The following is a 19,244-nucleotide window of genomic DNA, read 5'->3' on the forward strand; positions in this document are numbered from 1 at the left end:
GTTGTGCACTTCGGGGCCGTGTTGTCTCTTTTTGTGTTGTGTTGTCTCTTTTTGTGTTGTGTTGTGTGATTTGCCGTTGTGTTGTGCACTTCGAGGCCGTTTTTTCTCTTCTTTGTGTTGTGTTGTCTCTTTTTGTGTTGTGTTGTGCACTTTGGGGCCGTGATTTCTCTCTTTGTGTTGTGTTGTCTTATTTGTGTTGTGTTGTCTTATTTGTGTTGTGTTTTGCACTTCAGGGACACCGTAACCTCCTCCCCCTGATTCAGAAAATAGAACTTTTACTCCAAAACTGGACTAAATTAGGCTTATCACTTTTAGGTAAGGTTAATATTTTGAAGATGGTAATAGTTCCCAAAGTTAATTACATAAGTAATATGCTACCATTAAACTTTCCACGCACTACATTAGTAAAATATAATAAAGAGGTATGTGGTTTTCTGTGGGCAGGCAAAAAAACATATGTAAATCAAACAAAACTTTATGCGGCTCCAGAAGATGGTGGTCTAGGTCTGCCCCATATGGCCTGGTATCACTATGCTTTTTGTTTAAAACAGTTATCCAAGATATACATCACTGCTGATACAGCTCCAGCTTGGGTGTCTATTGAAGGGGCCCTTACCTATCCATACCCGGTACAGGCCTTTATTACACAAACTAGTGGCAAGATCCCTCATGATAATCCAATACTGGCATTTTCACAGGAGACTTGGCAAGCCTCACATAAAATCTTGAGCTTGTATCCAAATGTTACTTGTCAAACTTCACTATGGCACAATACATGTCTCAAGATAGGCAAAAGGTCGTTCTCTTGGCCTGACTGGGTCAAGCTAGGCATTGTTTATATTGGGGATTTATTTGAGGGAGACACCTTATTTTCTTTTGAACAATTAAGAGCAAAATATGGACTTCCAAATAAGGACTTTTGGAAATACTTACAGTTAAGAAGTTGTATTCTGTCACATCTCAGCTTAGCACCACTTGCACCAGCTACTGAGTTACAAACCAGATTGGAACAAGAAAACTTTTTTTTAAGGAAAGCATCAGGCTTTTACAGTGTTTTAAGGGAATCTCAGCCTCCTAGTTTTGGGGGCTTAAAAAGATGCTGGGAGAGGGATATGGGAGAGAGTATACCAGATGAAACGTGGGAACAAGTAATCAAGTCATGGTACAAGTTTCAAGAGAAATGCAGACACGGTTGATACGTTATAAAATTATCAATAGGATTTATTGTACCCCGTCAAAAATGGCACGGTTAGGACTTAGAGACTCAGATATGTGTTGGAGGTGCAACACTGAGTGCGGCACTCTTTTACATATGTTATACTCTTGCCCCATAGTAGATTCCCTATGGTCTGAGATCATATCTTTTATCAACAAGTTGTTGTCCACTGCTCTGGTACGCCAAATATGTATAGTTACACTCACTCTGTTTTTTTTTTTTTTTAAATATATACTGTATAGTGTATAGCTTTTAGCCAGTATCTGACTGTAGTCCTCCCTGTTCACTTGTGGATGTTCAGTGTTTGTCTTTGTCTCATGTATTTGTGAAAAACCAATAAAAAGTGAATTACAAAAAAAAAAAAAAAACACCCCTGCCAAAATGGTGTCACCCGCGAAACCCCTCTATTTACTCATAGTGGAACGGTCCCTCAGTTTCCCCACGATAAACTAGAAGTTCAACTTGACACGGAGTTTGAATGGTTGTAAACGGTAGTAGAAGTACGTCTTATCTAGCAGCCAGTTTGAACGTTTGCATTTCTTGATACCAAGAAGAAATACAGATATGAGATGAAAATGACAATGTGTTTAGTTTGAGTAGCCTATTTTGTGTTGACTGTTATTAAACGTGTTGCCTATATGCAACAAAACGCATGAAGATCTTAATCTATGACAAATGGTGATTAGTATAGATATTATTTTGATCCTATGAGGGAAATTTGGTCTCTGTATTTATCCCATCTGTGAATTTAAACACTCAAAGCACACAGTGAGGTGAAGCCCACTCTAACCCGCAACAGCCTGCTAGCGGCACTAAATGGCTGGTTGCGCGTCATGGCTTTTAAATTAAATGAAAATCGGATCGGCCCATGGATCTGCTCATTTTTTCCGATCTCCGATCCAGCTCTTTTGTCAATATCGGGGCCGATATCCGATCCAAATGTCGGATTGGTGCATCCCTATTTTTCAGGAGTGATTATATTACTGCGCCGAGTCGAAGATATACATATTTTGAAATAAATGCTTATTTGCAAAAATATACTTGGGTAGTTGACATCTGGCCAAGAAAAAGTGCTTTTTTTGGAAAACGTCATTTTTTAAGAAAAAATTAAAATATTTATGTAGTATGGAAACTGTAGTTTCATAAAATAATAGTGGTCACTCATTTTGTCAATGACCTCACATATTTCTTTCCACGTTTGCATTCATCTGCACTGTGAATGTGTCCTATGGTGTGACATTTAAAAAGTACTTTAGTCAGGACCACTATGTCTCCAAGATAGCATTATATTATGTATGATATTAATTTTGGCGGTATGCTCTGTTCTGTGGGCCCCCTGCCCTTCCATGTTCAAACATGGAAAGCCCAAGGCAGGGAGAGCAGCAATAAACCCCCCATGGGGTACAGAACAGAACAAACATCAATGACAAGACATTGATAAGTCAGAAGTATGAGGAGGTTAAGGGGAGGAGGTGGGTGGCAAAATTGCAGAAAAAGTCACTGGTAGCAAATTGTTTAAATAAGCGCTCTGAAAGATCTCCGCCAATGAAAGCAGGGCCTGGCCAATCAGCTGGCAATCAGCTGAGCTGTAATATTGAAGTCAGCTGAGCCATCCAGGGAAGCGAGACTCCGTGACCTGCCTGAACTAATGCTGTGCTCCATTCAGAAATTATATTGAATAACATTTAAAAAAAACGCATGTACAGGGTCAGAACGTTTCATCTCGATACCCAAGAGCATTGAGGGTGCCGTTGTTTTGCCCACAGAGGTCTGTGCATCCCTCCAAGGGTATTCCTCCCCAGACCATCACTAAGCCACCACCGAACCGGTCATGCTGAATGACGTTGCAGGCAGCATCATGTTCTCCACGACATCTCCAGACCCTTTCATGTCTGTCACATGTGCTCAGGGTGATCCTGCTCTCATCTGTGAAAAGCACAGGGCTCTAGTGGCAGACCTGCCAATTTTGCATTCTATGGCAAATGTCAATTGAGCTCCACGGTGCTGGACAGTGAGCACAGGTCCCTCTAGAGGCCATCGGGCTCTCAGGTCACCTTCATGAAGTCTGTTTCTGACAGTGTGGCCAGAGACATTCACATCAGTGACCTGCTGGAGGTCATTCTGTAGGGCTATAGTAGGGCTCCTACTGTCCCTCCTTGCACAAAAGAGCAGATACTGGTCCTCCTACTGGGTTAAGGACTTTCTGCCACCCTGCCCTGCTCTCCTAGAGCAACTGCCTGTCCCCTGGAATCTCTTCCATGCTCTTGAGACTATGCTGGGAGACAGCAATCTTTCTGGCCATGGAACACATTGGTGTGCCATTCTGGAGGGGTTGGGCTACCTCTGCAACCTCTGTAGGCTCCAGATATTGGCTTATGCTACCAGTAGTAACACTGACCCTATCCAAATGCAAAACTAGTGAAAGGATAAAGATGAAAAAATTACCAGTTGCCACCACCTGTAAAACCATTCCTGTTTTGGGGGTTGTCTCACAGTTGGCCCTCTAGTACACCTGTAGTAAATTTTGTTGACATCAAAGCAGGTCAACCTGATTCACAACCACCTCTGTTGCATAACTGGCCAGATCAATATCCCACAAGTGTGACTGACTTGATGTTATACTCCTATGAACAAGTGTTCCCTTTATTTTTTTGAGCAGTGTAGTTATCCCTCTTACCTGCTTAGAAATGCATCACGTTTTACATAACTCATCAATCAATAAACGCCGATAATTATTTTATGGTGCATTAACGCAGTTTAAATTATTTATTTTATACTGTAAAAGTCTGTTGCTTACAGGCTGGTAAAAGTATGTTACCGACTGCTGCCGCGCTTACAGGAACCGGGAAAGGAAAACAATATTGGCAGATAAACAAAGCAACAAACATGGAGCAGGGTAGACTAACAGAACTTTTACATGGCCATTTTCATTTTAAAGTTCTTTCAGACGGCACAATCGACAGAAGCAAAGTTATATGTAATCACTGCAAACTTGAATTTTCTTATCACCGGAGTAGGGTGACCAGACATCCCGAAAAAATCATAACAGTCATGACAAGCAGTTGTCCCGAATCCTGCCCTAATTGTCCTGAAAATTATAGTCTACTAGCAGAGTCTCGAGTAGCCTAGTTATTGTCTAATAAATTAAAAACTATTCATTCTAGGCTGCTCATTGGCTGTATGTTTAGGGGGGAAATGTGTGTAGCATAACCTACTCGCGCAAATTGATAATAAGCTCATTTTCGTTCATTGTTGACATGGAGGCTCAGGCAGCTCCGGAACCTGATGAACATGCTGTACAAACGAGTGCACAAGTTGCAGCCGTGAGGACAAGGAGCAGCCACGACAAGTGATTGGTCGTATAAAATGAAAGTTGCTGATGTCTGGGTTACACAAACAACAACTAATTACCTCTGCCAAGGAGGCTATGTTTTCATCGGGGGGACCGGCGTTTGTTTGCAAGATAACTCAATAAGTAATGGAAGATTTTCGCTGAAGTTTTACATTTACGATTACATTTTGGGAGTGATCCGTAATTCCTTTGGGATTCTGGAGCCGTTTATGTGTTTCGCTTAGTGGTGTAATGCCATGGTATGGCCACGTGGTGGCAATCTGAATAGTTGAGGTTCAAATGTATGACAACCTAGGAAGAACGGAGGCGGAGGTCTGCGCTCTCGGAGTGCTTTTCTAGTTAGTTATGTTTTCTTAATGACCTATAGGCCTAAGCAAAAAATTATTTTGACATTATACCAGACTAGGCTTATTACAACAAGTATTATGGAAAGATCTGACTACACGCACTGTTAAAGGCTTTACCAAAAAAGTGTGTGTACAATAAGCTTTAAATTTGTATTGTTTTGATTACATTGTTTAAGTTGAGATTTACTCTAAATCATTTATTTAACTGCTACTGTGTAAACAAAATGCTGATGTCAAATGTTTGCAGAAAAAATGCTATGGCACTTTCATTCATATGGCAGAACATTTAAAATAAAGATGTGCTATATACTACTTTTGAATTCATTATTGAGTTTTGTGTATAATAGTGCGATTAATCATGATTAATCAGGGAAATCATGTGATTAATCACGATTAAACATTTTAATTGTGGGGGGCGCTGTGGCGCAGCAGGCTACAGCGCCCGTACCATTTACGGGTCCAAGTGCCCACGGGGACCCAGGTTCGAATCCGGCCTGCGGTCATATCCCGATCCCACCCCATCTCTCTCTCCCACTTGTTTCCTCTCTACCACTTCACTGTCCTGTACTAATAAAGGCAAAAAAATATACTTTAAAAAAAAATCGTTGCCCAGCCCTAATTGCAATATATCATTGCATCGCTAGATGGGAGAATTTCCCTAATTAGCCCAAGAAATCCACAGTGTAGCTTTAATAGAATGGATGAATTGAGTATTGCACTGTGTTCTCTGATGTTAAAATAGTTCAACTTTGATTTATAAAAAAATAAACTCAATTGCAATTTTACAAGCCCAATTAAAACCTTATATTTAGGCTGGGTATTGAAATGGTCCGTACGACTAAATGGCGCCCTCTTTGGCAACTGCAATATCTTACATCACAAGCAGGCTTTGTTCTAATTCGCCCATTTTTTAGTGGCTATTTCTAAGTTCAAGATTTTCATATGAAGGAGGGCACAACCATGCCTCGTGTTCATGATAGCTCTTTGGTTATGCACAACCTCTCCTAATTCATTAAAAGCAAGGCAAAATAGTTTCCATTCTATGTCTCCTGAAACTGTTTTTTTTGTTTTGTTTTCGTGTCACATTAGTGAAGAAGTTTGCCCAAGAACAGATTTTACCATTTGTGTCTGAAATGGATGAGAACTCCAAAATGGATGAGAAGGTCATCAGAAGTCTCTTTGAGCAAGGGGTCTGTATGATAAAATACTAGAAGAACAATTTAATATATCTGCTCTTGCTTTGGTGTATAAATGATTTTGTACGTTTTTCATAGTTAATGGGTATTGAAATTGACCCACAATATGGTGGCACTGGATCCAGCTTTTTCGCGTCCATTTTGGTGATTGAAGAACTAGCAAAAGTGGACCCATCTGTTGCTGTTCTCTGTGACATTCAGAACACACTCATCAACACATTGCTGTCCAAACTGGGAAATGAAGTTCAAAAAGAGAAATACCTCACTCGCCTCGCCACAGATATGGTAAGATTGAAACAGTTGATTTTTATATTATTTGTATTTTGTAATATCTTGTAAAATCAGACTGTAAGAGACACCAACACATTTTCAGTTTCTAAAAATGTCTTGGTAGATTTCTACACAGCGATAGCTGAAAGCAGTGTTTCCCCTAGGATGTCTTGGTGCCAGGACCACGGCTCAGGGACCCCGACCCCAAAAGGAGAAATGAATGAAAAATTTACAAAAAACACCCTAAAATGGTGACAGTACGAAATAAATTAATAAACCTAGTCTTAAAATACCTGTAACAAGCATAACCTGCAGAGCTAGGCAGTTTACAAGACAGTGAGGGAGACTAAACCAACCAACCAACCAACACCCCCAACCCCAGAGTGACCCCTGATCCCAACCCTCTGAACATATAAATCTCACACCATACTGAATGTGCAAGAACACATTTTATTGAAGTTAAGGCGAGACACGGCAGGTGAAAACATTTTTTTTTTAGCATCAGTCAATTTCGAGATTTTGTGCTAGTTTGCTACCTTAGCATGTATTCTACCACCCTACTACAACAACAAAGTCCGATTTGCACATTTAAGTGTTTATTTCATGCCATTTGTCTACTCGCGCCTATATATTTCTCCTAATTTTACCAAAAGTTCCCATTCTAAAGTGTCATGTACTACCGTGACCGTGATCCAAATCATATCGTGTGTGACACCGTTGGAAAGCCCTGTTTCTCCTACAAGACGCTATGCTACCCAAATATGGGCATTTCCTTTGTATTAGCAACCAATCGCGAAAGTTCAAAGACGAGTCTAAGCTGAGAACGCATTTCATTGGCTGTGTTTCAAGGCTGTTTTCTCAAAACGAGTTTTTCCCCACACACCATGCAAAGGATCTTCTGCAGCACCTACATACACCAAACTTTCCAGTCTTATTCCTAACTATATTTGGAAGATATTTACATTTGTTGATATAGCATTGTTGGCCTGATTTACATGACTTTTTATGCCTAAAAATAGGGCGAAAATCCATTTTTTAAGCCAATTGGCAGTATTTTCTGATTTACTGGAAAACAAAAGAAGATATTAATAATCCCCTCTGTAAATGTTTTTGTATTTGATATATTAACACAACAAAAAAATAATTTTCAATAATTTCCAATGGTCAGATCCTTCGCATCAAAATATATGCAAATTAGTGCATATTTAATTAGATATAGCCTAATTAGCATATTTAAACATTAAATTAAAGAAAACTTGCAATACATTTTTTTCTCCTATTTATTTGAGTATGCAACTGGTAAAGTTTCATGAAGATATCTTTAAGTTAAAAATGTTCTCCTATTCACCTGGGGTGTCTCGCCTTAAATAGAGGAATGGCTAAAAATATTAGTGGCAAAGCTTGCAGGGTGGCTCAGAGCATTTTATTTTCTTGGGTTTCTTTGAAAAACAAGTTAGAGCAGGGGTCGGCAATTAAGTTTGGCCTCGGGCCAGATATTTTCCGAGCCATTACATAGCGGGCCACAAGTTCACAACCAAAACAATGGCTAATTTAATTAATTGATATCGGAGGAGGTAAAAATGATAGGCGCTCTTGAAATGACAGAGCAGAGACATTTAAGCAGGCTGATGTAGGTTAAATTTGTCGACTGGTCATTGGGGGCGCTATTATATGCCTGTGTCTTTAAAAAATAATAATAAAAAAAGACCAGAAAAACATTTCCACGCGTTGCTGTTAGCTGTCAAAAAATGGCACTATGAAAAAATCTGAAGAGAAAAGTTAACAGCGAAAACAGGATCTTTAATGATGAATGGACAGAGAATGCCTTCATCCTCCCTAATTGTATTAATGCAAAGCCCACATAACTGATCTGTAACTACTAACGAGGGTTTCTCTGCATGCAAAGAGTACAAGACGGTACCACGAAAGTAAGCATGCTAATTTAAAGGTTGCGTTCCTAAATAACACGCACGCTATTAATGTTTGAAACTCGTGTTACTTTTCACAGTTCTATGTGCGTAAATTGCCTGTTTGATGTCAGGCCTGTTTAAAAGAAGTCGTGTTTTAATTATCACCATAAGCCTATGTCCGTTGTTTGAATGACAACATGTGTTTTAGGGACTAGCTTGGAATTTGAGAACCAGCGCTGTCCACTGACTTCATTTGATTTTGCATGTTGTGTGTTCACGCTGCACCTCGCTGCGTGCTTCACTCGTATTCAGATGAAACAAATATCTAAGCATTTAGATTGATTGAAATTCTTCTGTTCTGGAAAGTTACGTTTCAAAATAAAGAGCATGTTTGAGACTGGCAGTCCGATTTTTTATTTTTTTTTTCATTCTCTGGTTCAAAAGATCTCACGGGCCAGATGTTTTTTGCTTGCGGGCCGCATCTGGCCCGCGGGCCGCCTATTGCCGACCACTGAGTTAGAGGAATGGCTAAAAATATTGGCAAAGTTTTCAAGATGGCTGAGGGCATTTTATTTATTTTTTTATTAGGGCAAAAGAACACAGTTTATGTTCATCAACAAAGTTTGCAATTATCAATTCTGCTGCGTGATCAAGTGAGCTACGTGCGTGACATCTGCAGCAGCGCTAATTCTGAAATTCCAGATGGGTTGTCTGTGACTTGTCTTCTAAAAATAAAACAGGGGGGGGGGGGGGATCACTCGAAGTTAACCAAATAGGCAACTTCTTTATTAGGGCAGGGCAGGCTATTAAACACACACAAGTCCAATTATTAAAGAAAATGACCCACCGAAATCAACTGTGCACTGCAAAAAGACAGGGCAATCGGCCTATGTAAAACTGAATACAAAAATGTACAGTATATGATATCAGCATTTCATTGAACTTGTGACAACTTAGGCTACATATTTCTTTTAGTTCCGTAAGTAATTCATTTCTCACCCTGCTCTTCATTTTCTTGTGGTGATTAAAGCACCGTGCTTTCAAGAAGCAGAGTAGGCTATTGATAGACTGCGCTGAAGGCGGTTTTGGATGTCTGCATTTTGGAAAATGCTCTCTCCGACTCCACGGATGTAGCCTGTATTAACAGCTTCAAACAACTGTTGCATCTGTTTGTTGTGCAGGTATAAGTTAGCAGCAGATTTGAAGCATCAACGTTACCGTATAACAACAATAGAAGCGAACTCCTTGCACTTTTTATTTTGTTTTATTTCCCGTTTCCCGTCATAACCTTTCCCGGGAATCGGGAAATAGTCTTGATCATATTTCCCAGGAATCACGTTTCCCAGGATTAAACCCTAGTGCGCAGGGCCAGGATGGTGCTTGAGCCCTAAAAATCTAACTGCAAGTGGCAATGGCAGGCCCAAGCACCTGTGGTCCACTACCCATGACATTGGAATCCAACAATGCACTCATGTGTGGTGCATGTGTCAAATGCACGCATTTGATGTGTATGCTTGTGTTGCAAGTTTCATCCATTTGAAATACTTACTTCCTGTTGGATGTGACATTTAACACCGATGATTACGAGAAAGTACTAAGTCAGTCTATACTAAAAACAATTACCAACTAGATTGTTTGATCTTGATAAAAGATCTTGATTGAAATTGATCTTGATGAAATTTGATCTTGATGAAATTGCATACACTGACCAATGATGAAAGTTATCATAATAGTTATTGTTATTGTTTCTGGTGTGAATGGACCTTAGCTTTGCCAATGTGTGCAGAATGCGTTTTCTCAATGAGCGTTGTGCATCTTTTTTTGGCTAAAGTAGATGCCAAAACTAACACTGTTACTGTACTAAGTCATAATTCTGGTCAATAAACAAATTCCTTCTCTTTTGAGTTAGCCTACATAAAATGTGGGCTATTTACACATCTCACTGCATCTCACACTCAGGGCCAGATGTACTAAAGTTTTGTGCCCATTTCAGGCGTAACATGCGCGTATAAACATGGGGAGGATATGTACAAAGAGACTGCAATGAGAGAAACGCGCAGACTGCCTGCCGTGGGAGCTGAGAATGGCTATTTGCGCTTTCCCGTGTCATGCATATTAATTCCTGGGCGGATCAGCTGAAAATGGGTGTAACCCGCAAGTACAGGGGAGGAGAGGTGCTAATAGCGATTGATTAGTAGTATTCTGCCATATGTATGAAAACAGCGCATGTCTATTTTGCGTTGAAAAACTTCCGCCTTCTGAAAGCAGGTGTAATCCAAATTGCGGTTAAATGCGTCTTTTAGATAAACATTTAGAGACAGCTGAATAAATATTCAGATCATGAGTTTGTACTATGTCAAAAGCAACCTTAACTTTTGTTTGCCTCTCTAAAATCGTATTTTCTCTTTCACAACATAGCCTACACCAGTGGTCGGCAATAGGCGGCCCGCGGGCCAGATGCGGCCCGCAAGCAAAAAACATCTGGCCCGTGAGATCTTTTGAACCAGAGAATGAAAAAAAAATAAAAAATCGGACTGCCAGTCTCAAACATGCTCTTTATTTTGAAACGTAACTTTCCAGAACAGAAGAATTTCAATCAATCTAAATGCTTAGATATTTGTTTCATCTGAATACGAGTGAAGCACGCAGCGAGGTGCAGCGTGAACACACAACATGCAAAATCAAATGAAGTCAGTGGACAGCGCTGGTTCTCAAATTCCAAGCTAGTCCCTAAAACACATGTTGTCATTCAAACAACGGACATAGGCTTATGGTGATAATTAAAACACGACTTCTTTTAAACAGGCCTGACATCAAACAGGCAATTTACGCACATAGAACTGTGAAAAGTAACACGAGTTTCAAACATTAATAGCGTGCGTGTTATTTAGGAACGCAACCTTTAAATTAGCATGCTTACTTTCGTGGTACCGTCTTGTACTCTTTGCATGCAGAGAAACCCTCGTTAGTAGTTACAGATCAGTTATGTGGGCTTTGCATTAATACAATTAGGGAGGATGAAGGCATTCTCTGTCCATTCATCATTAAAGATCCTGTTTTCGCTGTTAACTTTTCTCTTCAGATTTTTTCATAGTGCCATTTTTTGACAGCTAACAGCAACGCGTGGAAATGTTTTTCTGGTCTTTTTTTATTATTATTTTTTAAAGACACAGGCATATAATAGCGCCCCCAATGACCAGTCTGCCTGTAACTGTAACATACCTGCACCTGCCTGTAACTACAGGTGCAGGTATGTCTTAGTGTACCCTCTACGGAGGCTATTTTATTTTTTTATTATGTGTTTTAGTTGGGCATGACGGAGTGCACAGCAATGTAATTTCCATGTAAATGGATGAAATAAACCTTGACTTGACTTGACTTGACAATCGACAAAGTTAACCTACATCAGCCTGCTTAAATGTCTCTGCTCTGTCATTTCAAGAGCGCCTATCATTTTTACCTCCTCCGATATTAATTAATTAAATTAGCCATTGTTTTGGTTGTGAACTTGTGGCCCGCTATGTAATGGCTCGGAAAATATCTGGCCCGAGGCCAAACTTAATTGCCGACCCCTGGCCTACACTTCCCAATCTGTTAGACAGGCATTAAGTCATATCCTTAGTCTACCTGCAGTAAGTCACACATATTTTTTTCAGTGGATTAGTAGAACTACTAGGCCTACTCTGTCTGTCGCTGCTCATTGACATCTCTTTGTATCATGTATGATCGCTAAACTTTGATTCTTTTTAATGTTGCATTATTCAACTGCGCTTGTGGTTCAGCTCTGCACACGCAATTAGCTTGTAGAGGGGGCGGGAACGGGAGGGGATGACCGCTGTTAACGTAATGAAGTGACAGCTTAGTAAATTCCACGCAATATAGCAAAGCACAGCGTTTGCATTCTGCGTATACAAAAACTCACTGTTAGCGCTGTGTTAGTACATCTGGCCCACAGTGTTGGTAATTCTATATTTCTATATTATTACTTATAATTTAGACTGGCAAACTCAAGAAAACTTAGGAATCAGGTTTTATTCTTACAAGCAGAGAGGGTAAAATTAGTTTTAGTCTGAGGAGGCCATGGGCCCTTGGATTGAACCAAAGACCCATGGCCTCAGCATGTCCTCCTTCTACAAAAGTCAATTTCTCATTCTTCTGACCAACACTGCAATTTCATCACATTTATATGAGTATGAACAAAGGGAACAGGGCGCCAAAAACAAGGCAAGGTCATTGGTTCACTTAGATGGCTTCAGTCACACCCACTCACACCTAGTCACACAAAGGCTGTGTCTAGAGTCAAGTGTGAACGCTGGATAGTACCTTCTTTCCAGTAGCGTCTTAGTTAGCTTGCTCCTCAGTATGCGTCCCTACCTACATTTGGACAGCACTAACTAGTTGGCGTCACCTGACTCAGGGAGGGGGGTGTGTTGACGATTTGCATGACGTGTGGAGCTTGACCTGTGCTGCGCAATGGATTATGAGATACCTGAGGGCAAAAAAGATGCATCGATGCACGCTTGGAAATCACGCCAAACGAAGTACCCAACTAATGAGAGCGCTTCACATTCGGACAGTCTATTCTGACGTAACTTCTGGAAAATGCACACTGCCCAGCGTGTGTACTGATGTTTCAGACACAGCCCTAGTCACACCTCCTCACTCTGATTAGATTTCATGTGGAGGGATATCATATATGTCAGAAACATCACTTATACAATATTCCAAGCATTCTTACACTGGAATCATGGCAATCCTTACACTAAGACTATCATAATGATACCAGACATGAATACATTTACATTTCATGACATATAGATATATTACATCAAGGTAGAATCCTTTGTCTTAGGGCAAGTTGGTTTCAACATTCCAAAGGAATGTTGGCAATTAGCATTTCACAGGGGGGAAGGGTGAAGGCCCCGGTACAGTCCACGCACCCGACTTGTCGTGCGACATGTTGACGTCACGGGGAACGTTGTAACCATGTATACTTGCGCGTGGTAGTCGCGACACAATATGCAGTATTCTACTGAACAGAGGCACGTATCCATTGACATTAATGGCAGTAGCAACTAGCTTCTTTGCTGATATTTCAGACTTAGCTTGCACAACTGAAGGATTAGCCTACCATCTCGTTTATGAGATGAGTTTGTGTAATCTCCCTAAATGGAAAGAGATTTTTTTTTTAGGTCTTGCAGATATCCTTTGGTTGAAAATAAATCTCTTCGTTACCTTTTGCTGGAATGCTTCTGTGCCTCGGTCCTAGTCATTTCCCCCAACTCTCACTGGTAACTTCGTGGAATAGTTCCTTCTTCTTTTAAACAGGCAAGAATTACGCCTTTGCTGAAGAAAAGTACACTTAATTCAACTGATGTGAAGAACTACAGACCTGTCTCCCTTCTTCCTTTCTTGTCAAAGGTTTTGGAGAAAGTGGTCTTCAAGCAAATGTGTGACTTCCTCTATCAGAATAACCTACTAGACCCTATGCAGTCTGGTTTCAAGAGTGGTCATTCTACTGAAACTGCTCTTCTATCTGTGACTGAAGCATTGAGAGTAGCTAAGTCCTCTGCTCAGTCATCAGTGTTAATTCTGTTAGATTTATCTGCAGCCTTTGATACGGTTAACCATGACATTCTCCTTTCTACACTATATGAACTGGGAATTTCTGGGAAAGCTCTTGACTGGTTCAAGTCTTACCTTAAAGGGCGTTCTTTTAGCGTGTCTTGGCAGGGACAGATATCAAAGTCTCATGACCTCACTACAGGAGTCCCCCAAGGATCAGTATTAGGGCCCCTCCTTTTCTCTATTTACACCACTTCTTTAGGTGGGATTATTCGCTCTCATGGATTTGAATATCATTGCTATGCGGACGACACTCAACTTTTCCTATCCTTCCCACCTGAGGACTCTAGTGTTTCCCATCGGATCTCTGCATGCCTGAAGGACATTTCAATCTGGATGAAGGATCAGCACCTTCAGCTTAATCTTTCCAAAACTGAGCTCTTGGTGTTTCCAGTAAAAACAGCTATTCCCCAACAGATCAATATCCAGCTTGATTCATCCTCACTGACTCCAACCAGATCGGCACGTAACTTGGGTGTCATAATTGATGACCAACTTACTTTCTCTGAGCATGTTGCCTCAATTGCAAAGTCATGTCGGTATACCCTGTACAACATTAGGAAGATCAGACCTTATCTGACACAAGATTCCACTCAGCTTCTTGTACAGGCAATGGTTATCTCCAAGCTGGACTACTGTAATTCTCTGTTAGTTGGCCTACCTGCTTGTGTTTTAAGACCACTACAGTTGATTCAGAATGCTGCAGCACGACTGGTCTTCAATCAGCCAAAGAGGACACATGTAACCCCTCTCCTAGTTACTCTCCACTGGCTCCCTATAGTAGCCAGAATTAAATTTAAATCTCTCACTCTGGCCTATAGGACACTGACTGGATCTGCTCCCAGCTACTTCAGTTCTTTAATCACGATGTACATTCCCAACCGCCCATTGCGATCTTCTGAGGAGCGTCTGTTATGTCGACCAACCATACATGCTAGGTCAAATTGTAGATCCTATTCTTCAGTGGTTCCGTGTTGGTGGAATGAGTTGCCCAGTGCTCTCCGTTCCAGCAACAGCTTTGGATCTTTTAAGAGGGGTCTTAAGGCATATTTATTTAATATGCACTTAGTCCTTTGAGTTTGTGATGTGTTATGGTTTGTATAATAGTATTGTTTTGTTATAATTTGTCTATTGATAGAATTTGAAATTTATTTTGTTATTGTCCTTAAATTTAGCCATACCATGCTTTAGTTATTATTATTATTATATATAATTAACTGAGTGACTTATTTGATTGCTATTCTCATTTCACTGTTTTATTTCTCATTAGGTTAGTGCTTAAAATTATTGTTTTACTGATAATATTACTATTCTCCCTAGTTTGTAATTGTTCACTGTTAATTTAATTTGTATTGTTATTTATTTGTATGTCGCTTTGGACAAAGGCGTCTGCTAAATAACCATAGCCATAGCCATAGCCATAGCCATAGCCATAGCCATAGCCATAACTTATCCAAAGTAGTTCACGACTGTAAACAAATCAGTCATCCAGGCAACTCTCGCTGCAGCCTAGCCAAGTTAACTTCCCACTTCTCAAACTTACTATTATAACTTCATGACTACAGTCGTTTTAAAAATTAATGGGCTTATTTAAGATGTTGGATAGGCTATATGATAATGCCTGAATGTGGTTTATGTGGTTGATGACTGTAGAAGGACACTGGCTCCGTGAGCTTGGCTTCAATCTCTTCCTAGTTGTCGTGCGAGGTTGGCGCGCGCGGCTGATATAAAATGTTCGATGTGCGACACGTCGGCGCACAGCTGAAATGTGGCTTGCGACACAGGAAATTACGTCATTTTGACGTCACATTGTCGCGCGACAGGTCGGGTGCGTCGAGTATACTTATAGCTTGAGTGTTTTCCTTCTAACACAACAAGGATCCTTGCTTGCACAGATCTGTGATTCAAGGCTGCTTGCTATAGTATAGAACTCAAAATAATACTCATAAATTATTACTATCAACAGTCACGGCTGTATTTAAGAGTTCCATGCAGACACAGCAGAAACACTCATTCTCACAAGTTCTTTGTAATGTAATATTTAATGTTTTGTTTCATTACCCTCTCTCTTTCCCCAGAACAAACAAGTGTATATTACTGTTTACAAATCTGACTTTCTAACCTACAGGTGGGTAGCTTCTGTTTATCAGAGGCAGAATCTGGAAGTGATGCTTTCTCCCTCAAGACTCGTGCAGAAAAGTGCAAGGATTATTACATTATTAATGGATCAAAGATGTGGATCAGTAATGCAGAGCATGCTGGGGTGTTCCTGGTGATGGCCAATGTAGATCCCTCTGCTGTAAGTTGGAGTTGTGTCTGTATCTTTTGTTCTTGTATGTAGAAACTGAATTATTTTCATAAGAGGAGAAGGTGGTTATAAAAGAGATGTGTTTAAACACTGTCTTTACAAACATATCAGGGATATTAGTGGACAGTAGAACACTGCCATTAGTGTGTTTGATTATAATTATTGCTGCCTTGATTATTCAACGTATTCGACTGAAAATTAGTCGACACCAATTTCTTTAGTGGACAAGTCATTTTGCTATTGACCGCCTTTTTATTTTAGGTCTTATCGAATGTTGTTAACTCTATGGTATTAAATCTAGAGAAGCATAATGACTGTCTTTGGATGTTAAACAGGCTACTTAGACTTGAAGTCTAATTTTGGCAGTAATTGGTTGGCAATTGTTTTAAGCTAGCCTAGTTGCGCCTGCCTGCTTTCACGATTTCTTATTAGGCAGAGCTAAGTGGGAGGAGCTGAGCTAGAGGGCTAGTCTAGACTCTGACTAATATGGTATTGTAGAAATTGCAATAAATGAGGTGAAGAGAGTGTCTCACACTGATAACGTACAGTAACGGTGTGTCATTTATTTATTCATATAAAAAACTGTTAAAACTAGAAAAGCACTCAGAGAGCACAGACCTCCCCGCCTGTATTGTTCCTCTAAGTAAGCTATCTGGATACAACTCATAAATAACGTAATGCACTCCGATATAATGCCCATGAAAAGTCTGTTTTACCTCTTCATAGTTCTTTAGTTTGGCTTCTGCCATTCTAAAGCGTGCAAATGTTCCATGCAAATGTTCCATGTATCCATGCGGGCCACAAGCTTAGTTCGATGTCGAACTGATAACTTGTACTACTAGCTTAGTCTACTTCTTCCTTGGTTGTCATATATTTTAACCTAAACTATTCAGAGCGCCACTACGTGGCCATACCATGCCATTATACCGCCAAGCGAAAAATATAAACGCCTCCTAGACGGATCAACGGATCCATCCATTACTTTTTTAGTTATCCTCCTAACAAACATATATATGAAAACAGATGTTCTTTGTTTAATCTAGCAGTGTTTTGTGTTAAAATATGTTAGGATTCACGATTTTAGCACTGTTACCATGACGCTGTACTGTTACAACTGTACCGCACTTTTTTATGGCTGCGTCTAGGTTGTAACAATTAAGGTACATGTCACTGTTAAGTTAAGTTATTAACAAACTACAACACATTTTTTACATTCTGTTTCAACTTTCATGGAGTAGAGATGTATAACTATGTTCTGGTCAAGTTTCACCGCTCTCAAGTCTATCGTTGTGTAAAGCTAGTTTGAAGTGAGAAACTTCTAGCTCATGCGCATGCGGGCCATTTCAAGTGTCTGGCAAATGTAAACACACATGATCGGATTTGGGTCACTGGCGAAAGTAGATGTAAACATGCAATCAAAAAAATCGGATATGAGCACAAAATCGGAATTGAGCATATCCGATCTGCAGTCTAAACGCAGCCTAAGAGACAGCGTACATCAATTTAATTTTCAATTTAATTTCAGTTATAGAGCGCCAAAACAATACACATGTCTCATGGCGCTTTACAGAGTGTTAAACATTCAAAGAAAGCCCATGAGTAACAGGGGCAAGGAAAAACTCCCTAGAATTGGAGATATATATATAGGAAGAAACCTCGGACAGATCCAGGACTCAAGGGCCCAACCCATCTGCCGGTCAGTTACAGTAGAGTAGAGTCATTTGCAGTATCAGAAAGTTCAAATAGTCCAGTGTAGGGAATAAATTGTCCAATAGTAATTTCAGAAAGTAATGGTCGCTAGGATGCGTGGGCCAGGAATCCGGGCAGGGAACCACAGCAGGCGATGGGACTGCAGTCATAGGGATGGCGATGGCGATGGTAGGGCAGTCAGGGATGAGACTTTAGGTGTGATGAGGGCCAGGCACAAAGATGGCTGATGACTGGTAATGGTTTACTTCACAGGTGAGGTATAGGGGAAAGGGAAGAGAAATAAAGTGGGTTAGTATTACTATAAGTCATGATGGTTAGTATTAATAAGCATATCAATGGTGATATAAAATATTATACTATAGAGGGAAAAGGCAGATGGGGAGAGGGAAGTAGAGGGAGTTGAATGACAGGACAGGGAGAGAAGGAAAGAGGGAGAGTTGAGAGAGGGAGAGGGGAGAAGAGGAGTTGTACGGCGTGACACATGAAAAGTCCATGACAGTGCTATGCTAAAGCAGCATAACTAAGGCATGGTGGAGGGTAGTCAGCACCAGCACAGGTATGGTCAGTAGGCACCATGGGACGCATGACTGGGGCACCAGTCACACAAGCCCTTAACACAGAACGAGATAATACATTGACGTGTCGTGCGGAACGCATCTCAGATCGTAGCATGACACCACAGAACACACTTACCACATGCAAGTAGTTAAGTGAGAGGATACATGTCAATAACAGTGTCCACTACAGCATTCTATAGCCTAATGGAAAAGCTATATATGCTTAGATTGTTATACATAATGATTGTGAACAGCTTACTTGATGAGCTTCTAACAAAGGTAGGCTGATATATATTTCATGTTTTGACCCTTCAGTTGAGTTCAAAATAAAATGGACACAACAAAATAACAATTCATGGGGGAAAAAAATGTAGTCGTTAGGTTTAGACGACTAATCGAAAAATTAGCCGAAAGATTAGTCGTTGTTAGTGGCAGCACTAATTATGTTGATATTACTTATCAGGGGGATCACAGCTGGAAATTATCATAGCAATTTACAAATTACTTTTGTTGTGGTTATTAACCCATTCGATTTTTTTAATCTACAGGGTTATAAGGGCATTACTTGTTTCATAGTGGACCGGGAAACAGAAGGACTTCATATTGGCAAGAAGGAGAACAAGCTTGGTCTGCGTGCCTCCTCCACATGCCCACTTAACTTTGATAATGTCAAGGTAGGTCTGCAGTTATTTACTTCAGCATTGTCAGTGGTTAATGCCAAAGGGGCATTATCACCACAACTGTTTGTAAATT

The 19,244-nt window shown here is 40.3% G+C and overlaps 1 protein-coding gene across 1 annotated transcript in view; it reads left to right on the plus strand.

Annotated features, from left to right (window-relative positions):
• Window positions 1–19,244, plus strand: part of acadsb (acyl-CoA dehydrogenase short/branched chain) — a 71,220-nt gene that overhangs the window by 37,092 nt on the left and 14,884 nt on the right. Inside the window, exons 3-6 of the mRNA XM_062526099.1 lie at window positions 6,005–6,105; window positions 6,190–6,396; window positions 16,045–16,215; window positions 19,040–19,165. Of these exons, the coding sequence (XP_062382083.1) occupies window positions 6,005–6,105; window positions 6,190–6,396; window positions 16,045–16,215; window positions 19,040–19,165 (605 nt within the window). The remainder of the gene's footprint in view (window positions 1–6,004; window positions 6,106–6,189; window positions 6,397–16,044; window positions 16,216–19,039; window positions 19,166–19,244) is intronic.

This window comes from Sardina pilchardus, chromosome 22, assembly GCF_963854185.1.
Source record: "Sardina pilchardus chromosome 22, fSarPil1.1, whole genome shotgun sequence".
Classification (NCBI taxonomy): Eukaryota; Metazoa; Chordata; class Actinopteri; order Clupeiformes; family Clupeidae; genus Sardina; species Sardina pilchardus.